Source organism: Hydra viridissima, unplaced genomic scaffold (genome assembly GCF_058129835.1).
Source record: "Hydra viridissima isolate aposymbiotic clone 2 unplaced genomic scaffold, HvirCarnegie_v1 scaffold_9, whole genome shotgun sequence".
Classification (NCBI taxonomy): domain Eukaryota; kingdom Metazoa; phylum Cnidaria; class Hydrozoa; order Anthoathecata; family Hydridae; genus Hydra; species Hydra viridissima.
In genome coordinates this window covers 5,335,001-5,360,710 of record NW_028324308.1, presented here as the reverse complement: position 1 = coordinate 5,360,710, position 25,710 = coordinate 5,335,001, and the positions used below count along the sequence as shown (strand labels likewise).

The 25,710-nt window shown below is 29.9% G+C and overlaps 3 protein-coding genes across 10 annotated transcripts; 1 reads left to right on the top strand and 2 right to left on the bottom strand.

Annotated features, from left to right (window-relative positions):
* Positions 1 to 454: 454 nt before the first annotated feature.
* Positions 455 to 3,622, bottom strand: LOC145185380 (uncharacterized). Its single transcript, XM_080061255.2, has 3 exons — positions 3,532 to 3,622; positions 2,539 to 2,613; positions 455 to 2,432 (listed from the first exon to the last, which is right to left on the bottom strand). The coding sequence occupies exons 2-3, from the start codon at positions 2,605 to 2,607 to the stop codon at positions 687 to 689; spliced, it is 1,815 nt and encodes a 604-aa protein (XP_079917381.2). The 5' UTR covers positions 2,608 to 2,613; positions 3,532 to 3,622; the 3' UTR covers positions 455 to 686.
* A 3,821-nt stretch (positions 3,623 to 7,443) lies between these two features.
* Positions 7,444 to 21,931, bottom strand: LOC145185279 (TGF-beta-activated kinase 1 and MAP3K7-binding protein 1-like). Of its 6 annotated transcripts, XM_090096941.1 has the most exons (10): positions 21,798 to 21,931; positions 21,411 to 21,592; positions 14,012 to 14,267; positions 13,134 to 13,258; positions 11,934 to 12,134; positions 9,467 to 9,627; positions 9,059 to 9,200; positions 8,733 to 8,950; positions 8,038 to 8,203; positions 7,444 to 7,950 (listed from the first exon to the last, which is right to left on the bottom strand). In XM_090096941.1, exons 2-10 carry the CDS (start codon positions 21,417 to 21,419, stop codon positions 7,543 to 7,545), a joined length of 1,686 nt encoding a protein of 561 aa, XP_089953067.1. In that variant the 5' UTR covers positions 21,420 to 21,592; positions 21,798 to 21,931; the 3' UTR covers positions 7,444 to 7,542. The 6 variants fall into 6 exon arrangements, 4 of the variants coding, with proteins under 4 accessions (XP_089953067.1, XP_089953069.1, XP_089953066.1 ...); XR_016455338.1 differs by lacking the exon at positions 21,798 to 21,931 and having other exon boundaries at positions 8,038 to 8,337; positions 21,411 to 21,550; XR_016455339.1 differs by lacking the exon at positions 21,798 to 21,931 and having other exon boundaries at positions 8,038 to 8,337; positions 14,012 to 15,933; positions 21,411 to 21,545.
* On the top strand, positions 16,822 to 19,749 carry LOC145195962 (uncharacterized). Of its 3 annotated transcripts, none has more exons than XM_090098338.1 (5): positions 16,822 to 17,238; positions 17,312 to 18,533; positions 18,630 to 18,750; positions 18,862 to 18,905; positions 18,995 to 19,749. In XM_090098338.1, exons 1-5 carry the CDS (start codon positions 16,940 to 16,942, stop codon positions 19,592 to 19,594), a joined length of 2,286 nt encoding a protein of 761 aa, XP_089954464.1. In that variant the 5' UTR covers positions 16,822 to 16,939; the 3' UTR covers positions 19,595 to 19,749. The 3 variants fall into 3 exon arrangements, with proteins under 3 accessions (XP_089954464.1, XP_089954463.1, XP_089954465.1); XM_090098339.1 differs by having other exon boundaries at positions 16,903 to 17,044; positions 17,151 to 17,238; positions 18,630 to 18,905; XM_090098337.1 differs by having other exon boundaries at positions 18,630 to 18,905.
* Positions 21,932 to 25,710: the final 3,779 nt, after the last annotated feature.

Below are 25,710 nucleotides of genomic sequence, written 5' to 3'. Positions count from 1 at the left end.
TGAAACTTTAACTCACAACCGTCCGCATTGTTTCCGCTGTAATTCCGCATTCATTTTTTTTTTTTTTTTTTTTTTTTTTTTTACTTTTTCGCTAGAATCATCTTCGTTTATCATCTGCCGTAGAGAAATTCTTTATAAGTTTTGTTTTCATTTGCATTGTCTCTTTCTAAATATTAGTTTTACCTATATGAAGTATGAACAAATCTGACTTTTAAAAAAAAACGTTTAAGTTGTGTAAAAGTTATTCTTTTTTCAAAAAAAAGTTTGATCCATTAAAAAGTAAACTTGACTATATTAACAGAAGTAGAAAAAGGATGCGTGTGGTCTATTATGAATATTTCTTCTACTGTGACATTTTGTTTAAATACACTCTCGGTCCAAAATTTCACTAACCTAAACTCTCTCAACCTCTAAATTTATCATGAAACAAATTGTTTAAAACAAGAAAAAGATCTACGTGCTAAGTTTCTTTTCTTTTTTTTTAAAATTATTTCAGCATAAATTCAATATGTTTCACTTCTTGTTTGCGATTTATAATAATTTAGCTTAAAACAAGGAAGTAATTACATTTAAACAGGTTAAAAAAAAAAAAAAAAAAAGCATTTACATTGTTAAGAACTAAAAAATTTAGAGAGTGAAAGTTTTTTTCCTTTTCTCTATTAAAAGCCATTTGAAGCAAAATATAGTTAAAGTTTTTCTACAGGATATTTTTCGTCTGTTTTATTTTTTTCGCTTATCTTCTTATCTGGGGTGATTTTTTCTTCAGCTTTTTTGCTTTGCGTTTGATGAGTTTTCATATGCTTTGATAAATGATCCGAACGCATAAACTTTTTTAAACAAGTGGAACATTCGAATCTCTTATCTCCTGTGTGTGTCCGCCGATGTCTTTGAAGCTCGTCAGACCGAGTGAAGCGTTTGTTACAAAATAACCAGTTACACGCAAACGGTCTCTCACCCGCATGCCATCTTAAATGCGCCCTTAAATGACTAGTTTTGCCGTAAATTTTTCCACATCCTGGCACATGACAGACGTGCAGTTTTCGTTGTTTACCATCTTTTGTAGTCACCGTTTTATTTTCTCCGTCACGGCAATTAGGGCATGTACAAGCTATTCGTCTAGGTCGTCTGTGATCTCGTGCGTAATAGACCTGTTGCTGCTGTTGATATTGATAATCAGCTATATTCTGTACGTGAATATCTCCTGGCAGCATACGATTTATTATCATTTCTTGTTGGTGTTGCCCCATAGCCATAGGAAGGTTAGCCTGAGAGTTACAAGAGGGACAAAACGAAGAAGTAATACCCGCCGGATGGTTGTGGATGCTCTCATGGTTATTAGCGTCTGTCAAATGCTCTTGAGGATGTCTTATTGAAGGATTGCTACTCCATTTCATGTCTGAAGCAACATTCTGTGGGTAATTTAATGCTGAGTTTATATAAGGAGGTTCCCTGAAGTTTGAATGAACCATGTATGAGTTTTCTTGTTTAACTTCAATCGGGCTGTTATGTGGGGAGAAATGAGTAAAGTTTTGCTCTGAGTTGTAATTATTGTTGTTGTTGTTGTAAGGATGTAAATAATGCTGCTGATGCGGCGATGCTGGCTGAGTAGGTGTGTGCGAAGTATGTAAAACCTGTGGTTGGTTTCGTAGAGTCGGTAACTGTTGAACCGGATTTATCATGTGTGACAATGAAGGATGTTTAGAAGGCCGACTTATCAAGTTTAATGTTTGCATGGGTAAGTTTTTAATCTCATAGTCATCTTGAACCATACAAGATGATTTTGTTTGATCAACATTTGCTTGACATTTTCTATAGTTCTGCTGCCACAAATATTGTTTATCAGATGAAAAGCCATTCTCTGTGTTATGGTAATTGGTTGGGTTGATTGAACCACCTAGAGCCATTACACTTTGCTGATCAGACTGCTGTAAGCTATGCAAAGCACTTCCTTGAAAGCTCATTTCATCTACTGCACAGCTAGAAGACTGCGAAGAAAGACACGAGTCATTATCAAAAAAACACGAACTTTGAGATAGCGGAGACGAATTGGAATAACTTTCTGACGACTTATTTTCGCAAGAAGAAAAGTGTAAGTTATCAACCCGACTTGTATTCATATTTGCGTGGCTGCAAGATGAACCTGCAAAAGACGCACGGGATTGTGCTTCGAGCATTCGCGTTTCCGTAATTATATTCGGGTGAAGACGCGCTTTGTCAAAGTCTTCGTCTTTCACTTTCATACAACTAGAATGAGGCGGGAGTAAAACTGGTTTTGGTAATAGGTTATAGTTTTGATCCAAACATAAATCCTCTTTATCACGATCATATGAAAAGTCTTTCTCGCTAAATATGCTTGTACCTTGAGGACCAAACGTATCACCGATCTTGCTGCATGTTGCCGCTAAAAGTGCTAATGGCGAAGGCTGGATGTTCTGGAATAAGAAAAAATATTATCTCAAGAAAAGGGGCGGAGATTTTCCGTAGTTCTTCATATAACTTTTAAATATTAAAACTTGAGACATTGTAAATAATACTTACAGAGGTCTGCTGGTGTATGTTAGGATAAACATATTTACTATCATCTTTCCTCAAACCGTACGGTCTCATCTTAGTCTAAAATAACAAGGAAATTCTTTAAATTTACACGAGATTTCCTACTAAAATTCGCAGCTCGATTTGAAAGTTAATGGTTCAATTGTTATGGTCTTTATAAACATACAGCTGCACGGCCTCGTTTGCAAATCAAATCTAAACAGCCAATAGGAGGATCTTCAAAACATTTGATTGACAGCTCTGCTGTAAACGTATTGTTTTTGCGCTGTTAGCATAAAACTATATTTGAATAGCTGTCAGTCATTCTTTTATTAAATTTATTTCTGTAATTGAAGGAGGTGATGATTGGCGTTACGATTAATATCGTAGTGTTAAAACTGTAATCCGAAACAACGTATTTTAGCAACTTAATATTATCATTCATTTATATAAATAAAACAAAGCCCTAAAAAAAATCTTTACTCCTAATTTGTGTAAAAGGAACCATTTTCTTTATTTCATTTTTATTTTGGCCACAGTCAAATCTTTTAAAGTTTATCTTTGGATATAAAAAGTTTACAAAGTTTGAACATTTCTTTTTTTGAAAGGGCTGAGTTTTTTACGAACTACCTTATGTTAATCGCGCCGCCCACTTTAAAACAAGTTGATTTAAAGAACTTTGCTACTATGCATACATACATGCAGAAATTCATAGCAACATTATAACAATAACAAACATTTAAGATAAAATAAAAAATGACGTTAAAAATAAAAAATAATGACAAAAAATAGTGATGTAAATAATAATAAAAGCAATAATAATAGTGACAACAACAATGATAATAAAAATAATAATAGTAATACCGATAATAATAAAAAATGATTTAATATTAAAAAAAACATATAGAAATATAAACATGTATGTAAGTATAAAAATAAATATACAGTGCTTTAGTTTGTTTTTTTTTTTCAGTATTCGTTGGTGCGTTACTTGCTTACCTTTATCGACAAGTTTCTTTCAAAAACAGTTTGATTAAATTTTTCGATTTATACTTCCGCGTTGGAAAGTACTTCCAGAAAAATTGCGAAAGATTTGCGGGGAAGTTCATTAAGTATTCACGAATTTGATTCAAAGGCATTAATTATTGATCAATCTACTCATCTTTATTTCCTCCAAATTACTAATGAGTTTAACTAAAAGAGGTGGTGTGTAAAAGGTCATCCAGCTAAACCTCAAGCTTCCCAATTATAAATTCCTAACAGTTATTGGGAGAGCATGCGAGTTAATCTGCAATATTGATTCCACTTTATAGCGGCGATCTCATCACCTTTCTTTCTGCGTAATTGCAGTGCATCTTCGCATACCAGAAATTTTAATATTTAGGTTGTTTTTTTTCTCTGGTTTAAATTTTGTTGGGTAAAAAATAAAACAGTATGTTAGAATGTGATTCCTTGATTGCTGCACTTTAACTTTGTTGATGTGTTTTGTCTTTAAATCGAACTTTTAATGAATTAAGATAAGGCCTTTGTCTCTCACTCTTTTTACCTTGACAGTATTTATTTAAAGCTTGTAGATTTTTGATAAGTTATTATAATCGACATTAAACGAAAGTAACCCATATTCTATTTATAAAAATAGAATATGGGTTATTTTCGTTTAATGTCTTTTTTAGAGCAATGTCTATTTACCATAAGAAGCACACAGGCATATTTTTAAAGGAAGTTTTGACGATAAATTTGTATTGTTTCAAATTTGGTCTCATGACAATCATTTCAAACAATGGGACAGTTAGTTTACATTTTTCATTAAAAGTTTAACTCATATTTCATACTATTGAAGAAACTATAAAAATTTATATGTAAAAAGAGATTTGTAAATATTTTTATAAAGATGCATATAATGTGCTTGCTTTTTCATAGTGTGCCGATTTAAAACCCTATAAAGAGCTGCTACTTGAGAGCGCTTTTGAAAATTAGAAAAAAAGCACCATAAAAAAAAAAGCTGTTGAGACTGTTGTAATTTTAACATACGTGGAGTCGTGCCTATATCAATGTATGAGTAGAAGATTACGAAAATGTATGAGACAAAGATTATATATTTTTGTATGAGGCGCAGATTTTAAAAACTAATTATAATTTTTAAAAAGCGTTTTAATGCAATTACGTGAATATTCAAAATATTTCACCTCCTGGTGAAAATTCACCGACTGACTTTGTCACAGGACACCATATTAAAAATATGACTTTTAAATTTTCGTTTTTGTTTTTATAAGATTTTCACCGAAACATTGCAAAGATTTTTTATTATTGGTTTTTCTTATCTATCGATCAGGAAACGGTGATAATCTGCCTTTTGGCGAAGTGTCAGTTAGAATTAAATAAACTATTGGAATCTAATCATGTAAAAACAATACTGCTTGTCCATCAGAGATGTTGCACTAGACATATATGATTCGCAGCGATGTTGCTCCATGAAAGTAAATAACAGTGAAGTCATAATTTTTTGTTTATTAAAATTTGGGCTTCTGAGGCATAACATTAAAAAGACTCGTTTAGTTGAAAAAAAAATTTTTAAGTTATGTTTACTAAGATTATGCATTATGATTACGTGTCTTAAATTAATATTTGTTCTGAGAGAAACTGTATAAATGATGATGTGAGTTGCTATACTTTATTATATATGGTATGTAATGTGTATACTGTATATATTATATGCGCGCGAACGTTTACTCAGTGTGTGTGTTTGCATCAGATCAACCAAGCTGTGAAAAAAAAGATACTCAGCAGGGTCTCATAAGCCGAAGATAAGATTTATAAGCCGATGGAAATGACATTTTCGTGAATAAGGCGCTCTGATAAAGGCTTCAACCAAATTTTTGAGCTCACAGTGAAAATGTCGCTATGCCAGTACTATTTGCTGCAATATTTAATCACTTCGATCAAAAGAAATCTCAATCTTATCAAAAAGCTATTTCTGTATTAAAAAAAAATTCTTTAATTAAATTGATCACTCTTTAAACAGTAACGAATGACGTTTATTATTAGTTTGCTTCAGTTCGAAGAATTTTAAATGATCTTTTTTTGCGCGTGTGTTTGTTAAATTGTGTCGCGCGTGGGTGAGAGAGAACTATAATTTTTTTTGTTTTGTTTTTGTTTATTGCGACCTCTTTCTTTATAATAAACAATATAATATTTAGAATGTAAAAACTTCTCTACTTCGTTTCATAAATAATTACCATTCTAAAATTAATTATTTTTCCTGATTATTATGTTGTTATCGTTCAATGAAATAAAAACATATTATACTAAATTCTCTTATTTCTTTGTTTTTATTTAATAGTTCTGATGCTCAATACTTTTTTAACAAATCTACTGAGCCTACTGATTCTAATACAAATACTAGCATAAGATATTTTTTAAATAAATCTACTGAACCTACTGATTCTAATACAAACACTGGCATTAGATATTTCTTAGTAACAATTCTTTTAAAAAAGTCGAATGATTTTTGATGGGGAGAGAAACATTTGAAAATATAAAGGAGAACTATCCCAATTAATTCAAGTGCCACTAGTGTGTTTCTGACAGATGAATGGGCCAGTCTCCTACAGATAAAAAAAAAATAATGACCTGATTGTAAGATTTCGGTCAGCAGCCTATACCAAGTTATCTAAAGTGAAAAGGTAGTGTAATTATCTTAAGTCTGTTTCATAGTAAAAGAACGCATTCACTGAGGTTTTACTATTATTAGACGCTACATATATAAAATAAATTCCCTTACATTGGTAAGTAACCATCTTTCGGATTTAGAGGTAACAGATTTTGGTGAGGTGGCATAGCGTAAGATTTGATTCCAGTTTTATTTTAAGTAATTATGCGTGTAGTTCTTGTTATACATCTTAGGTGACTTCATGTTTCTTTAATATCTGCATTTATTGCAAATCTCATGCTAGCCTTTCTCTGTGCTTCACATCAGTTTAAAATATTTTTGAAAACACTGTACGATGCTAAATTTTTAAAATTTTTAACTTAATGATTTAGAAATATATATAGTCTATATTCTTGTATGAAATATATTATTGTGCTGTTTTTATATTATTTACGAAAAACATGCATAAGAATAGGTAATTGGAAGTATGCAAATGTTGCAACAGATAGAACTGGTTTCAAAAGTCTTTTTAAGAGGAAAAATATATGATCAACAACAACAAGCGTTGGTTAAAGAAGCACTCGAATTTTTAATAAATTACTACGATATAAGAATTGCAGGGTTTCGAGTTAATAATTTAACAGGTCATTAAAAAGTTTGGTTCAGAAAAAAATTGAAGTTAATTGAAATGGAACGCCTGAGACATTTTAATTGATCTTAAGACAGTAACATATGTGACATACATAATGTTAGCATGTCAGACAACAGTAAATATTTAATGATCTGAATTTAATTTTACAAGAGCTTTAAAGATATTTCAAGCATGTTTGAACAAAAAAAAAAAAAAAAAAAACAACTGCAAAAGTAAAGAATTCGTAATGAGATCATTTATAATTGGTTTTTTATAGGAAGCTTTTAAGATTGGTTTTACTTGGCATACTGGAACATATTTCCAAAGAAAGCAAATACCTTGGTGAAAGAAGATTTTTTTGAAGGAAATACCTTTGATATTAAAGATCATATGATTTCCTTTTGAAAAGATCTCCACGAGACTAAGATTTAAAAGATGTCAACTCGTCCCCCTATCGCAGTTAACTTTTAGTGTAAATGTAAATTCTCTTTCCGGCATTTAATTTTGCTGTTAAGGAAATCAATTCGTTATGTTGCAAGAACTAGTTTTATTGAGCTTATGATTTGGGTACCGTTTTAGGATCAATCCCTCCTCACCCCAAACAACTTTCTTCGAATTATTGCAATAAAAATGGTAAAAATACCTAGTTATTAAAAAACAAATTACAGTCATATAAAATTTAAATTGTCCACTGAAAATAAAACACACAAATCATTCTTTAGATAACTATTTATGAAAACAGTTCAGGAAAAAGATATTTTTCTCCTCCACTTACTTCTACATTTTTGATGAATTCAGAAAAATCAACATAAGGTTTTACGCGTCCATTTTCGTCTAATTCTAATGGCTCTGTTGAACTATAAATCTTATCAAAGGAGTCTTTACAAGATTGAGAACTACTGCTGTACGATTTACTTGAATTATCAGATAGCGTGTTGGAAGTTTGTTTATTACAATCTAAGGTCAATCGATCAAAATTTGCTTGCCAGCTTTCACTCAGGGACGAATCAGCTTTTCCAATTTTTAACAGCGGAACGTCTTGATCGAAGAATAAAGCCTGTCCAGGGGGATCACTTTCGTTGATAAACATTTTCATGTCAGGAGGAATTTCATATGTTTTAATAGTGGTTTGCTCGCGCTGAAAAATTAATTCAGTATTATAAAAGCTTGTAGTAGCAGTGGGTGGAGAAGAATTACTTAACTGACTAGAATTCAAATCGCTCACAGAGAACGGAGATGTGGCAGTAGTACTTTTAGCACTACCAGGTGTAGCTGTTGAAGGAGTATCACTTCCTGTGGAGTTGGGGGTGTTTACTCTCTTTTTTGACACAGAAGGCATTATTAAAGGTGGAAGGTTAGAATTCGCAAGCTTGATGCTGAACCCAACTGACCTATAAGGTGAAATCTCGTGATTTTTAACCTACTGCCCATTAGCTCTTTATAACTACTACTGTTACTTCTACTAATGCTGCTGTAACTATTAGAATTTTTTTTTCTGTATAGTTGCATCCACTTCCTCAATCACCTAATCCCACAGAAATACATATACAAATATAATAACCACTGAACACATTCTTTTTTGACTTTTTTAAATTTTACTATGAAGTTAATAAAACACCATACCAAAATTTTACTATGAAGTAATTAAAATCTTAATAAATAAAAAAAAACCCACTACAAAAAATTATTCAAACTTAAACTATTTTTAATATACCTAAGAAAGTTTTTTTCCCATTTTTTGAATCTTCTCTTTGTTCCAAAAACTTTTTTTACGAATAATTGTAAAGTAGAACAGTACATTTGATTTTAGTTAAGACAGTGTGGACCGGTAAATTTAAAGGCAAAGAAATTGTACCGGCCCACATTACCTTCTTATTTCCACTAAAACTACAGCACTAAAAAAAATAAATAAAAGATCACCTGGATTGTTGCTGATCTCTTGCACTGCCTAATTCAAGATTAAAAAGTTTGACTAGCAAGGTCATATCATCTCGTTTTAGGCAACGCGTGTTTTGTGACTTTACAAACTGAATTTTATGCATTTGACATATTTTATCAACAACTGCCTGTGCTACATCTCTAGCTGAAGTTTGTTTGGCAATTTCTTCTTCTACCAACAAAGCAATACCAAGGTTGACCTTAAAATATTTGTTATTGTAAACAAAGTTCAATCACAAACCAAACTTTAAAGTTCAAAATTTTAAAAAATAAAGTACTTGCAAAAAATATTTCAAACAAAAATTCACCTGTTCAGGTGGTGTACCTGTGGCGTGCATATATGCATAATACACACCGTGAGTCATTAATATCAAGAATTTCATGGAGCTGTCTATTTCCTCACCTCCATGAATAGACGGTGTTGAGAGAATAGGTTCTTCAGTTGCAGCACTAAAAATATAAACCAATCAATCAATTTTGACAAACCTTTGAAATTCATTAAAAATATTATGAAAAAATTTAAACAATTATTTTCTTAGTACTGAATTTTGCAACATTCAGACTTAGAACAAAAGCCTAATTAAGGTTGGAAAAAATTGAATGAGAATGGTCTGGTTGATACTTAAGTTGATATTTTAACTCAATAAAAGTCTATCTGTGCCCTACACTAATCACTGACTCTATATAGGCATATTGAGTTTTTAAAAATTTCTCACCTCAAAATCAAATTACTTTTGTAACCTGCTTTTAAATTCCAGTCACCAAGACTTCGAGTCGTTCGAAGAACGGAGCGAGTTTGAAGTTGTTCAATGTCAATTCCAAGATTACTAAGTCGTTGTAGTTCTGATATTGTTGAAACAGTATGGTCAATACTGAGCTGGTATGAAAAAAAAAAAAAAAAAAAAAAAAAAGAAACTTAAGAAATTTTTTTAACTACATGCATGCAGCATATGCAAAACAATAAGTGGAAGATTACACTAGAGTCATTGTTTTAAGTCTTTTTTAAAAAAACATGATTTAGCTTCTAAAAGTTTAAATTCATATAGCTTAGATAAAAGTTCTTAAGTCAATTTTTTTATTAATTTTTTTTCTTCAAATTGAGAATTAATAAGGAAAGGAGGATAAATAATGATTCTCCCCCCCCCCCCCCTCCATCAGAAATAAGATATAAATTTGAATTTTTTTCATTTCTGAAGATAAGATACATCAACTTTTTTAAATTTCAAGAAATTTTTATTAATTGATGTATATCTTATATTTGGATTTATTCAAGAAATAAGTACAAAGTGTCCAAATATATAAAGTTTCTTAAATAATATCCAGTTAAGTCCCAGATTTGAGTTGTTATAATTGGTGGGTCTAAAATCCCCACACCTAAGATAATTCAGGTAAACTTTAAAAGAACTTACCCAAATAAAAATAAGTAGGGCTAGATGTCATGATGAATGAAACAAGTAGTTTTTACGATGTTACTTTTGTAACAGACAAATCAAATTGTACAAGGGTTGGGAACTTTTTTTATTTCAATGAACATTTTATTCTAGCAGACAAAATGCCAACAAGTCAGCTTAACAGTTTTCATTTGTGGTGTACATGTCTAGTAAACAAAATTGGTTCATAAAAAATGTTTTTTTTATCAATTGGGACTTAAGTGGAGAGTAACATATAAAAGATATTTTAGTCTAATAACCATGGTGCTGACTTGATTGCTTCCATGGAACAAGACATTGTTGATTGTAATTGTCCATTGCAACAAAATTTTGCCTTGTGAATTTGCCAGATGGCTGCTTCGAGGCAACTTTGTAAAGTTAGAAACAGATTATCAAGTTTTTCTACATTAATTCATTCAATACATTTTTCATGTATTCAATGAATTTGTTGATGTTATTCAGTGTATGTGTATGCTATAAGGACTGTATTGAATTAAAAAAACCAATGTTTTTCATTTTTGCTAAACTTTCTGAATAGTCATTACACTTTCTTTCACATTTTTTTTCATAAAACATTCACAAAAAATTTACCTTTACTATACTGCTTTTTAGCTTTTTGGCAAATTTTAGAAACTGTTAAATGACTAACCTTAAAATTGATGGCAACCTTATTAACAGCGCCAGAATGCAATTTTCTGCATTTTTTATACTGTAACAATTTTTCTAATATAACTTTACTCTGGTTAGGGGTTAAATTCTTTTATTTGGAACTTTTTCTGCACACTTGATCACAATTTGATCAAAATTATTCATTTTGTAGATGCGAGTGTCATTTATCTTTTACTACTTTACAGAAATTTTTAACTGTCAGTAATTTTTTATCATTTTCAACTATTTCAACACTTATTATGAATTAATATTCGAACTATCACCCTTTAAGATACAAAGTATAATAATGTTGAATAATTTATTTAAATAATTCCACATTTTTTTAAGAAATGAATACCTTATTTTCTGACAGAAGGAATATAACACAAACTAAAATCAACTAGCTCAACCACCCAATCATCCAATTATGATATGTTAGTGTCTTTCTTAAGATTGGATAAGCAACCTTAGTGCACAAAAAATAAAAACCTGCAACCATCATGCAACCTTCAATTATGAAATATTACAGATTTTCTTATGATTGGATAAACAACCTTAGAGCACAAAAATAACTTTTTCTCTCCCATAAATTCTATTAAAATTTTGTGAACAGCATGCAATCATTGAAAAACTTTATTTTGAATGGAAATAAAAAAAGTACAACAGTGATTTAATGTTAAAATAGGGAAAAAATCTCAGAGATAAAACTTCATCAAGTAGAGACTCATCTACTACTCAACAAACAGGAATTCATCTACTACTAATAAAGCAGAGATTCATCTAGTGACTTAATGTAGCTTAAAGGTAGATGTTTATTTAAAAGTACTGTATAATCCCAGTTTGAAAATGGTAGACCTAAAGTGTCTCCTTGAAATCAAGAGACTTCTTCATATACCATAAGTCTAAACTTCAGTTAAAAAGAGATACATCTCACCTAGAAAACATAATACCTTTGCAGAAAACAAATGAGATAAACAGCAACAGCAGTTAAATTAAAATTATGAGAGATGAATGCCTAGGTAATAACTTGTGTTAACAGTGTTGTAAGTGACATGTTAATACAATGAACTGACATTAATAATGATGTAATGTTAATTAAAAATACCTGAACAACTCCAAGTTCACAATTGTTTTCAGCAGCTCTGATCAGCAGCACACGAGTGTCACCAACATTTGCAACAAACAGCCGTGAATTGTGAATTAATGCAATTGCAACAGAACATCCACTAGATACTTCAGTGTTAAATTTGTTAAGCTCTTCAAATAGTTGTGGGTAATTTTGTTGAACCACACAAGGGTCAATACCCTAATTTTTTTAAAATTATCTTTAGCATTAAAAGTTCTGTATTTCTGAGAGAGGAAAAATTTACTCACACCCTACTACAAAAGATCAATTTGTCAACTTAAATTTTCTTACTTTTAAAATCAAATAGTGATGATGAAAATAACCATGCTATTATGAATCATAATGAACCATAGTGAGTCATAACTTATACAGAACAAACTATATGTTTTAATGAGTCACTGTGTGCCCAAAACAAGGTGCTTTTTATAAACTATAAGTATTTACAGGAAAAAAAAATTTTTGCAAAAATTTCACAAAGATTTTAAAATATCGTCATTACACATTTCATTAAATTTTGAACAATCAGACTGCATCTAGGCTTATTTATTTTTGTCTATTATTCAATATTGTGCACTACTGCACTTATAAACAACTGTTACTTTATGTAAAGTAAATGATAAAATATATTAAATACTCCATTTTCATTAAACTTTAATGCAAATGGATTATTTTGTTTTTACTAGTCAGATAACATAAATTATGCATTTAGCATTAAAATACGCTTAATTTAGAAAACTAGTGAGATTTAAAATTTATTTAAATAATTTGAAAATGAATATAAACTACTGAGTTTTTTGAAACTAATAGCTGAACTTAAATTTTATCATTATTTGTTATAATTAGGACTGGTTTTTATTAACAATTTGCAGACAAGAATTATGCAAAACTAATTGAATTTGATTGTAAAATCTGTTTGTAGCAAAACAAGCTCCGGAACTGTTTTAAACTAAAAATCTTCCATTTTTAAATAAAGTGCTTTGTTCTTTTCTTCATGCTAACATGTGTGTCATTTAAGTGATCAGTGAATTAGTAATGAATATTCATATTTCTTTGATGTAATGTCATAATTTCTAAAAGAACCTTTCTATATTAAAAATATATAAACATTTTCACCACTGAAAGTCAAATAAAACAAGTATAAATTTAAAACAAAAAACAACAACAAACAAAAAAAAAAACCTCTGCTGTTCCTTCTAAAGTAATCTTGCACATCAATGATTCCATAATTGAATCTAAATATTCTTTTGAAATATTTTCAAATACTTCATTTATTTTTTTTGATACCTCTTCATCTGTAAAAACTTCTAAAGAAATTAGTATTCAGATTAAAGTTTAACTTTATAAACCTTTGCTATCATCCCAATGAAAGTAAATGGGAGGTAATAGAGGTTTATAAAATTAGACTGCTTTTATTAGCTTTAATGATAACTTTTTATGGCCTGTAATTTTTCCAGTTTGTAAAGAGATATTATTTTATAAATTTTCAAAGATTTTGTAAAATTGTGATATCTGAAAACTTTTAAGTAACTCTCCTCTCCTCCTCCTTTTTCCTTCTGTGAATAAGACAAACTTCAGTTTGAGTTAAATAAATTAATTTTTAACAAGATACAGGACCATGGTTTTTATGATCAGAAAAGAAATTAGGCTCTGTTATAATCTTTTTCCTTCTCTTTGCCATTTTTATGTCATTTAAATTTATAGCTCCTGAAAACATTTGAAGTTATTTGTGCATTCTAATATTCCTTGAACCTGGAAGCAGAGGAAAGGTAAATTGAAATTAAAAATTGAGTTTTTATATGTGATACTTATACATGATTGGAGAAAAATCTCAGAGGTTATAGTGCAAGAGTATATAACATTTAAACAATTTCAGATTGATTTACCCTAAATGAATTCAGACTACTCAGTTTTAAAATCAATCATTTTTAAGATTTTTAAAACTGTAATAGGTTCATTCAAACAAAGAATTAAAAGAATGAATTCTCTAACTTTGCTTAACCTCCAATAAAAAAGAAAATTTTAATTTCTTAACTTTTAAAAATTTAAATTTTTCTTACCACTTAACTGTCCAAAACATAACTCTGTCACCAGTTTCTGCTGAGCAAGTTGTGCAACGTTTGCACCATTGTGTCCATCAAATATTCCATACAAAAGACAATCATCTAAACCTTTGTAATTAAGAGTTGTATCTTCATACACTGTACTTTCCCCTTGTCCACTATCTGCACGATATATAATATTTGCTTGATAACCTACACCAGACTTTTCACACAACAGCAGATCATTACTCCAGTTTGCAAACAAAAGTTTATCCTAAATTTATCAAACAAAATATCCTTAATTTATCCAACAAAAGCATGTAAGATTGTAAGTTAAATTTTAAACGATTCGGTAGTTTTAATGTACACAGACTGTTTTACCTTTCTGGTATTTAAGTTAACCCTTATTATTATCTAAATTTTTAGTACATCATACAGTAGAAAAAAGTAAGGCTCCATAACAATTGACCATTCTTCTAACAAGAATATTTAACTTTAAATGTTCTTGTTAGAAGATTAACACATCTAACAACTTTCCTTGTTATTCTAACTTCTTTTTCACATTTCGCCAATAGTCTCTCTACCTCACTTAGCCCAGTCATTAATAAGACTCTCAACCCCTTCACATTGCTTAAGGCCTCCTGAAATGATTAACTTTCCTCTCATTCAGATGGATCCTTGTCATAGAACATCTAAGGAAGTTCAAGCAAATGAAAAGGTTGTTTGGTTTTGATGTATGTACAAAACAGCTCCAGATCCAACATACTCCGAAATGTAGTTGATTTAACTTTCTGTTGTTTTGGTGGAACATCCAGGAGTAGGTCTTCCATAGCCAGCAACATCAATCTCTTCGTCTCAAGAGACACTCTGTAATCAAAAAGTCTCAATCCAACCAGCTCCTCAGAAATATACTATAGAAGAACCCCAAGCATTTTGCTTGTTGCTATAGAAATGGGTTTATGTGGATATCTCATGAGTTTAATCATAAGCCTGAAGTCATTTAGAAGTATTTTAACTGTAATTGGGGCACTATTCCAGGCCTTGAAGTGGATGAGAACAATGCTGTCATAATGAACTGGTCATGGAAAAGCCAGATCTTAATCACATAGATGACTTGGCCATCTATGGGGTACAATTTATGTTACCTGGCACTTGGAAATGGACCCCTTGTTCAGAATTGCTCCCAAGAAAGATAACAGATTATTCTAGAAACTTATGTTATTTAGCCATTACCTCACTTCTTGATAGGTTTGAGCAAACAAAATATTATCATCTTGAAAAGCTGGTTGAAAATTCTTGCAATAAATGAACTGCCAGTACACCTGAAATCATTTATAGAGCAAAACTTCAGGAACATAGATCCATCACTTGTTGTCTCAAAAGCAGCACCAACTCTTAAGTCCATTCTATGATTGCAATATCTCAAGATTACTGAATCTTGGTCAAACTTTTGCTCAAAGATACAACAAGCACCTGAATAAGAGCCAGTTTTAGATCCTGTAGTGTTAAAGCACAGTGTTACAACTTGATAAATAACATCCCACTTCTTCAAGCGTTTAATGATGACAGTAGCTTGGACCATGCCAGTTCCTGATGCAAGCAATGGAACACCAAGTAGCTGCTCCACTTTAACACCAGATATGAGAAATGGAAGATCGACATGTTCTGAGGAAGTTAAATCTGTCATAAACTCACCTTCCCAGCATTTTGTTTAAGGTACAACAATATTGAACTCAGATTTTAGTTGACATGCTATAACAAAACAATGGGCAGCCCTGAAATGATAATCAGTGATCCTGTTGATACTCAAATCAAGAACACCATCCCCAAGACTGGACGCAAGTTATAAGATGATGGGAAGGAATCAAATTTGAACACAGTCTTGCTGTTGAATGCTTCAATATCTGCTTATGATCATTGGAAATGTTCAAATTCAACATCTAAACAAAATTGTTGAATAGTTCAACAAAAAAAAAAAACAAATTGTTGAATCGCTCCACAAATTTGTTTTCCTTCACTTTGTATCCTGTAGCCTACAAGTTAAACGTTCTACTTTTGGTGTGTGCCCATGATATTACTTAAAAGTAATTAATATTCTGTGTAAAAAAAAAACATGAATAATCGATATGCTAGCATTAACACTTAAATATTGTGTTTTATAATGTACAGCACTATTCTAAACCTTTGACTTATGAGACCAACCTCTAAATATTATCTAATTTGCATGATTTTTTAATAGAGTTAATTTATCATGAACCTCACATCATAGGAGAATGAGGGATTGAAAGTTCAAACTTTCATTTTTAAGATACTAATATGTATATATAGTATTTAAACTATATATATATATATATATATATATATATATATATATATATATATATATATATATATATATATATATATATATATATATATATATATGTATATATATATATATATATATATATATATATATATATATATATATTAGGGTGTTTCAAAAAAAAGTCATGTCTGAAAAAAAAAAAGAGCCCTAGCTTATCATCTGCCCAGACCATGATTTAGTACTAAGGATTTTTTTTTTTTTTATTTTTGAAAATCCTAAGAGTCCCTCCAGGGGGTAAAAGGGGCAATTTTTAGAGCATTTTGTACCATTTTTAAAAGAGTTTGGAGGAAGTCCTAACATTAAAATTTTCAAATGTTTTTTTCATATTTCTGTTTGTAAAGACCTAGTTAATCTAAATAAAACGGGCTCTATTCTCAAAAAAATAAAATAAAATTCTAAAAACTGTTTTAAAAAACCCAAAAATCCATAAATATATAACAAAAACAAATATTTTTACGGTGTACTTATTTATATATTTTTTTAAATAAAATTTTAAATCTTTTCAGTAAATAATGTTTTATTTAAATATATGTTATATAAAACTTTGTTTTTAGATTAAAAATAAAAAAATTGTTAAAATGCCACCGAAAAAAAAAGTTAGAAGTAATAGATTGGTTGAAATATTTTTAGTTAAAAAATATATCATAAAACTTCCAGCAAATAAATTTGCAACTGCTAAAGAGGTAATTCAATATTATCTCTTTCTACGAAAATTAAGATCTGAAGCAAAACTTAAGTGCTTAGTAGGTTGTACTAACAAAAGTTCCTCTTTCATACCTAACTGCCCAGTTGATCAGTTTGACTGCTGCATATTATCTAAACTAAAGGGTCCTTGGATACGTGGTGGATTTAAGGTGCTTACAATACAAAAGCTAAGGTAAGTTTTATCATTGAACTCTAAATCAGTTTAATCCATAAACCATTATACAAGCAAATATTATTTTTTAAAGGAATAAAGTTGAGAAACTGTTAAAAGAGTGGATGAAATTAAAAGATAAAAGAAAAAGAACAAATCTTGCTGAAGTAAAAAAAAGACATTTATTTGAAGAACAAATGAATAAAGTATTTTGGATTGGAAAACATCCTCATGTTATGTTTGAGGAAATATTAAAAGATAAAATGAGAAAAGTGAAAGACAAGGAAGAAGATATTGCTTTCTTAAAAGACCAGCTTTGGGAAAGGAAAGGAAGTCTTGGAGGAAAAGATAAAAGATATGAGTATTCTGTAGGAAGAAAGAAAAGAAGCAAATCAAATTTAGAAAAAGAGCTATGTGTAGAGTTAGATAAAAATGGTTTAGATTATCTAAGTTCTTCTAGTTACACTAGCGACGATTTAGGCCAGGAAACAGATATCGACTTTGATTTTAATGAGATTCCTAATACTCAAAATTCTGTTCTTCTTCCTAAAAATATACTTCAGTCTACTGCTCATACAGCAGTGGGAGAGGGTATAACACCCCACCAACATACAGCTTTGATTAGTAGTGTTATTGTCATGGCTGGTGGTTCTGTAGCAAACTTTAAGTGCTCTAAATCAACATCTTATAGAACTGCAGAGAATATAGTATCTGCCGGAGCAACAGAAATAAGGGAATATATAAAAAACAGTGTAGTATCATCAGATTCACTAATGACCATACACTTTGATGGAAAAATAGTAAATGAATTGACGGAAGGAAAGCAATTAAAAAAAGATAGAATTGCAGTTTTGGTAAGGATTGATGGGAAAACAGAACTACTTGGCATTCCTCCAATAGAGTCTAGTTCAGGGGTTAATCAAAAGCAAGCTATTTTTGAATTAATGGAGTTTTTTGGATTAGGAGATAAAGTTAAATGTCTCTGCTTTGACACAACTTCAGCAAATACAGGAAGATGGCAAGGTACTTGCATGAGATTAGTTCAACAGATTCAACGCCCATTGTTGCTGATTGCATGTAGACATCATGTAATTGAGCGACACATAACTCATTTCTGGAAGATTTACCCTAGCAGCAAAACTTCTGGTCCAGAAAACAAACTATTTGAATTTCTAAAAAAAAATTGGAACTGTGTAGATACTGAAACTAAGGAGCTGAAAAGACTAATAATACCACCTGGAACATGGATATATAATCAAAAATTAGCTGCTATTCAGTTTTTTACTAATGTGATCAATTCAAAGATCTTTAAAAAGGTGCTATTATAATTTTGATTTTGTTTATGTCTATTTATTCTAAATATTTAAAAGAAACGATTGTAACAAATTAAAAATATATTAAAAATTTATTAGGATGGAAATGTTAGAAAAGAATACCATGAGCTAGCTGAACTTACTTTAATGGTTCTATCGTCAAATAGGTTTAAATTCCATTTACCAGGACCAGTTCACCATTCAAGATTCATGGGAAAAGGTTTATACTATTTAAAATTGTATCTTTTAATGAATGAAATTCCAAACCTGACTAACAAACAAAAAGAAGAAATAACTGGTATGGTTTTATTCATATCTCTTTTCTATACAGAGTGGTTTCTAAAAGCAGAGTTAAGTTCTTTAGCACCAGCACAGGTATATGGTCTTTTAATATTTTATTGAGAGGTTAGAAAGCTTGCTATTGATTAAAATGATTCAAAATGTTTATTAATACTATTTATTAGGATATGAAAGCTTACTGGCAAATGAAAAGATATGAGGAATGGAATCTACTTGGCTCCCAAGCTGTTACGAGCTCTATTCTCAGACATACTTGGTATTTGGATCTCACTTTGGTAGTTTTTGCCCTAGCAGATGAAGAATGTAGGGAACGTGGTGATATGGCCAAGAAACTGTATAGTTTACCAAGATGTCCAAATGAAAATTTCCCTTTGGAGCGCCAAATAATGGACCAAGCTGTATTAAAAAGCCTTAACTTCAGTAAAGATGAGCCTCCTAGTTTAGCTCCATTAATAACAGACAAGTCGTGGCTAGTTTTTGATATGCTTAGACATGGAAAAGCAGAAACTCAATGGATGAAAACACCACCAGAATTTTGGAAATTCAATGATTTTTATCTAGAATTTAAAGCAACAGTAATTGGACTTGATGTTGTTAATGACTGCTCTGAAAGGGCGGTAAAATTAGTTCAAGACCTAATAAACAGAGCATATTCTGAGGAGAAAAGGCAGGACACCCTTCTCTTCACAAATGATTACAAGAAAAACAGAAAAAGCAGAAAAAAAATCGATTATGAAAATGCTGCTAGCAGAAAAAAAATCTAGTTTTTTATTTTATATTTTTTTGTTTAACAAATTTTTAATCTGTTTTTAATTTGAAAAACTACTTTGTTTTTAATAGATAGCTGTAATAAAGATGATCATAAATTAACTAAGATTACTGTATTTCAATTTAAAACAAATTTTACATTGGATTTGAAGTTTTTTGTAGTTTCATAAATTTTTATTTTTTTTTTAGTTTTCGGAAAAAACCATTTGGTTTTGAATATTTCATTACAAAAAATATTTAATCATTTCCTTATTATTCATTCCCAGGCCCTCTTTTTTTATTATTTCCTAGAATAAACTCTGTAGCTGAATACAAGTGAATTTAATATAATACTGCATCGAAAATTTAATCGAAAATAAACCTACTAATATGAATTTCAAAAAAATATTGTTTAACATTTATGGGTTTTATAAAATCAAAAAAACCCTAAATTTAGGATTTTTTAAAACAGTTTTTAGAAGCTTTTTTTTTTTTGGAGAATAGAGTTCGTCTTATTTAGATTAACTAGGTCTTTAAAAACAGAAATATAAAAAAAAAAATTAAAAATTTTAATGTTAAGACTTCCTCCAAACTGTTTTAAAAATGGTACAAAACGCTAAAAAAACTGCCCCTTTTACCCCCTGGAGGGACCCTTAGGATTTTCAAATATAAAAAAAAAAAAATCCTTAGTACTAAATCATGGTCTGGGCAGATGATAAGCTAGGGCTCTTTTTTTTTTTCAGACATGACTTTTTTTTGAAACACCCTAATATATATATATATATATATATATATATATATATATATATATATATATATATATATATATATATATATATATATATATATATATTAGGGGGTTATCTTGTATGGCCATGGTCCCACACAATGAGTTTTAGACCAAAAATAAAAGAAGTCTTTATTATTTTTCTAAAATTCCTCTATAAAGCAAAAAAATATTTTTATGATTTAGGCCTTTTTAATATAAAGTTCTGTAGTTCTAAAAAGTTCTAAATGCTTAAAAATTTAGTACCAATACAACATTAAAATTTTTTTTTTACATGAAATTAGTTTTTTATTGCTTTTTTCAGCTTTTGTATAAACCATATTTTTTTTACACTGTTTTTACTGAGTGTTCTGCACAAATGTTGGATCTTGCAGCATTATGATAGTTTATTGATTACATCAGTGGCTTAAAAAGGATTTTTTTGCTTTAGTATACTGGTTAACTACAGCTAATAAAGCTTCATAGTTTGTTCTATCATGACAGTGAATAGAAAACCAGATATACATCTATTCACTAGTAATGATGAATATCTGGCTTTTAACTAGCAATTACATGCTGGTTGCAGTTGCTGTCAATGCTCTGGCAATAAAATAAATGCCAGTAATGCTAGAATTCCAACTAGGATTACTAATATTTGGAAGAGCCTTAAAATTAATTTTAGAAAAATCTTTTTTAAGTTTTTTTGAAATCTAGTAGTCTTTGCACTGATCAATGGAAAAGGTGAAACAAAATTCAATAAAGACAGCCTGATGAACATAAGCTTTGCTATTAAGATAGTGATAAATTAAAATAAATGAACATTAAAAACCTCTATCCTTGTATTTTACATAAAAAAGCTCATTTTATATATGTAGATTGTATTAGGGTGTGACATTTTTAAGATCTGACACTTGCCATTGGTATTTTCTTTATTTTTGCATTAAAAATTAAGAAAAAATATATGGAGAGCGAGTAGCTAGTGAAAGAAATACCTTAGTTAAATAAAATCTCTAGTGTTAACAATATGTAACGTTGTTGAGATAAAAAAAAGAAGTTTTAAATCTTACCTGTTTCATTTACGATAATTTAAACTCTAGAAAAGAAATACGATTTTAAGAAATTAGAACTCTAGTTTTATAAGTTGCCTATTTCTTTTTGTTATATCGGTTGTTGTTTTCGTCAAAATGTGTTTCGGTTTCATCACTGACTTCCGGGGGTTTTCTAACAAATTTTCACTTTTATCTTACAGCTGAAACAAAATGTCTGGTAAGTAAATTACGCTTTTAATTTTGGTTGAAATTCTCATTTAAATTATAAAAAATTATTTTGATTTCAACTGTAATTGAAGCAATATCTTGCACCCTAAATTGACAAACAGATCAAAATTTTCAAGTGTTTTTTTATTGATGAGGAAAAATTAAAGCGTCTCTCATGACTTTTTACGACAAACGCACCTTTCTTTTTAACTAAAACTTTAATTTGGAAAAAAAACTATAGCTTAAGGTGATCAGAAGGTAAAATAATTGGGCTTCTTATAACCTCTAGCTGACAGACATTTCTTAAGTTTATGCCACTGATCTTTATAATAACTGGATAGCGCAACCCCGAGCAAAACTTCTAATTTTTTGATGCCAAAATCCCCATATTGGAAAGCCCCAAAATTTATAATCCCGTAAGCTTTAAGTTCTGTTTTTCGGCTTATTAATCCGGTCAAAATAAACATTTCAATTTACAATAATTCGCATAAAGCTGAAAATTGGTACATACCTTTAGGATATTATTACAAATAAAATATTAAAAGTCCCCACCGATCCCATATCTGCAAAAAAAGTTATTAAAGGTTAAAGGTTAAAAAAAATAGTTTTTTCTTTTTTTCCAATTAATAATAAGTTTTATCATAATAAAGATCTAACAAAAGTATTGCATCATGAAAGTATTTAATAAAATTGCCTTTATACATTTTTATAAGAATCGTTATTCCTGAGATATTAATATGATTGCGAAAATATATTGCGAGAAGATATTGCAAGAATATATTGCGAGAAAATATATAGCGAAAATATATTAAGTATATGGCGATTTTATATAAGATACATTGCTAGAAAAGAGATTGCAATTCTTGTGAAATTACGAAATTAATATTCATATAATATAATATCAATATTACAAAATTAATATACATATAAATAATATATATATAATATTTGCATTTATTATATATTATTAAATGCATATTATGTATTATATATTCGTATTATTGTGATATATTATATACATTTTCTTCGCTTTCTTCTTCTTCGTAGTCATCTTCTTTTTCAAACTGGATATGTGAAAAAGATACATTAATTGTCTCCTCATTGATAGCATCAAAATCATCATTTATTTATTTGATCCAACGTTGGAGCAAGACTGGCGTCGGCAATTAGTACACACCGATGAACATAATAACCTGACTTTTTTACAGCTACATTTTGCATTACAACCCTTTTTGCAATTGCAGAAGAGGGTGTTGAGAAGTCTTTCCGGAGCTGGTGGAAGTAAAGTGTCAATCGGCTATAATGTATTATCTACTAATTTCCAACCCCAGTCAGATGGGTCCAGTTGATTGCCTAGCCATACTTGAACTTGATAATATACTCGATACAAGTGTTGACTTGAAGAAGCAGATGTGGTAGGTTTATGATTATCCTCATACATCAAAGTGTCATTGTAGGATGCGCATAAACCAAAAGACGAAAAGATTTGTATAAGAAGTTTGGAACCGTCGATGGAAAAATACTGAGAGACCCAATTACAATTTTGATTTAAAAGACCTAGGCCTAACAACAGACATAATGCTGTGGCTGATACTTGTACAAACTAATTTTAAATGTTCTAATTTTAGATCGTTTATTTTTCAAAATAACTTGCTCTAAAAAATAAGTTAATGACTATGGAATATCGCTGTTAATATCTTCAAACATTTGACTAGGCAAGGGATAATTGGTATTATCAAATACCAATGATTGAATGTCCTCTCAAATCATTGCTGCCGCAGTTTTTAAAATTCGAAATCGTTCTTCTTCTTTATTTTGGCTTTTCTTCTCATACCAAGCTTGGTTAAGAATATTGCTTTGATTGTCAAAAAAAACAGATAAACGCTAATTTTCCCGGTTTTTCAGTGATAATAATTTTATTACCGAACTTCAACTTTAATCGTGTCTTAATTGTTCTGTTATCTAAATGTGGATTTTTGGAAATATTTTTTAGTTCTTCTAATTAAAACTGGCAGTCATCGCTATTTTCAATGTATTTAAATAGTTCTTCCATCGCAACATTTGTAGATTCATCTTGAGGACGACCGATTTTACACCCATTGGTTGGTCTCAAGAAAGAATTATAACAGGTATTATGATATTTAGCCTCAGCAGCAACTAAATCAAATTCATATTCAATGCGTGCAGTAACCTTTTTTGCTTCTTCGTCAAAACGACTCCATGCTACCTTCAGAATTGATTCTTTAAGTTCAAGTCGCAACTTTATGAATTTTACGCCGAACTTTATGAATTTTTACGTTGAACTTTCTTCGCTTTCTTCTTCTCGGCCTCCTCGTTTGCTTCATCGCCGCAAAATAAGCAACATCTTTTTAAACAAAAAAGTGATTCACTTACGCGCGCTCTGGTACGAGGTGGACTATTTTCAGATGTGCTGACTTGATCTATATCTTGCTGTCTTTTTATTGCAACAATAGTACTCTTCCGAGTATACTTTTTACGGCACACCACATGAATCGTTACAGACTTCAGATCTTTCAGGTATTCATAAAACCCGTCACTTCTTTTAACACTTGTATGAATCAAAGTCTTCTTTCCACGTACAACAACAACAGTTTCACTTGCTATTAAAAGTTTACTACTTATAAAACATAGTTGCGACATTTTAATAAAAGTATTAAACGGTTCCAATCGTAATAAAAAATACTGCTCGATACTCTTAACTGCAATGGAACGTTCAACGCTAAAAGTATTTCATCGTTCGTAACTTTGTTCCAAGAATTTTGGGAAGTCAGACGAGAAAAATCAGTTGAAAAAACTAGTTCTTATACAAGTTCAAAGAAAAGCCGACGAAACAATTTATTCAAAAAATCCGTTAAAATGCTGTTCGCTTTTGTTTGATCTATTTTTATGATAAAAACTTTCCTTTTTTTTTTTTAAAAAAAAAAGTAAAGTTTTTATCATAAAAATAACTTTTTTTGCAGATATGGGATCGATGGGGACTTTTAATACTTTATTTGTAATAGTGTGCTCAAGATATGTACAAATTTTCAGCTCTATGCGAATTATTGCAAATCTACCACTATTTTTATGTCTATTTTGACCGGATTATATCGCTTTAAATACACATATCAGATTTCAGCGTTCTGGGGCTTTCCAATATGGCGATTTTGGCATTAATTTTGATATTAGAGATGCGCTATCCAGTTATTACAGAGATCAGTGGTTTACGCCAGAATCAGTATTAGACAATTTTTAAGAAATTAATTTAATCGAAGCTGGCGATATATACAAAGCTTTTAAACAATTTTGTCTGATACTTCATTTTTTTCAAAAACTTTCCTAACACTTTTGTAACATATGTGGTGAGTTTGTAATTTAAAAAAATGATGTGTTAAGTATCAATAAAACATGTAATCATATAAAAGTAACAGTATCAGTTGTTTTGTATTTTTTTCCAATTTTTATTTATTTCCTTCGTTTTTAAATATAATAAAGATCAGGTTGTGAGATCAGGTGATACAAATAAACTGATACTATGATTAAACTGCATTCGTTTGAAAATTTTTTACAACAAACTTTTTTTTGGCTTGTGTAATTTTGTTATTAATTGAGGCATCTAATATCCCCCACCCACATGTTTCTTCGGAGGTTTCTTGTTGGACTTTACATTTGAAAAATTGCTTTTCTCACCACCTTAAGTGATGAGATTTTTTTCAAATGCAACTTTCATATTTTAGTTCTCATTTTCATGCTCCATATGATTTTTGTACTTAAATAATTATGATCAATAACATCTCAACAACACTACTTATACCACCTAACTGAACAAAGAATTTTAGGTTTTTTCATAACTTCCTTCCAATTCAAAAGCAGTACACAAACAGGGGCTTAACAACTCATTAAAAACTTACTAGTGGCATATTAACTTTTAAATATATCTTGTGAATCACAAACCGCTTTTGTACCCTGAAGATAAGAAATTTGTATTTAAAATAAGAACAATAAGAACAAATAAATAAGAACAATAATCAAACCTATAAAGTCATTTATCGCTCAATAACACAATTACGTTAATTTAATTGTCTTCTAGTTGTTATCAATCGTTATCAAG

Bases quoted from the DNA above. Each gene is read 5' to 3' on its own strand.
- LOC145185279 (XM_090096940.1), bottom strand. The intron at 13,259-14,011 runs GTAAGAAAAATT...TAATTTCTTTAG, and splicing joins ATGTTTTGGACAGTTAAGTG to AAGTTTTTACAGATGAAGAG. The intron at 9,201-9,466 runs GTGAGAAATTTT...TTATATTTTTAG, and splicing joins AAAAGTAATTTGATTTTGAG to TGCTGCAACTGAAGAACCTA.
- LOC145195962 (XM_090098337.1), top strand. From the start codon at position 16,940: ATGCCACCGAAAAAAAAAGTTAGAAGTAATAGATTGGTTGAAATATTT. The intron at 18,534-18,629 runs GTGCTATTATAA...AAAATTTATTAG, and splicing joins ATTCAAAGATCTTTAAAAAG to GATGGAAATGTTAGAAAAGA. The intron at 18,906-18,994 runs GTATATGGTCTT...ACTATTTATTAG, and splicing joins GTTCTTTAGCACCAGCACAG to GATATGAAAGCTTACTGGCA.
- LOC145185380 (XM_080061255.2), bottom strand. From the start codon at position 2,607: ATGAGACCGTACGGTTTGAGGAAAGATGATAGTAAATATGTTTATCCT. The intron at 2,433-2,538 runs GTAAGTATTATT...TTCTTATTCCAG, and splicing joins ACATACACCAGCAGACCTCT to AACATCCAGCCTTCGCCATT.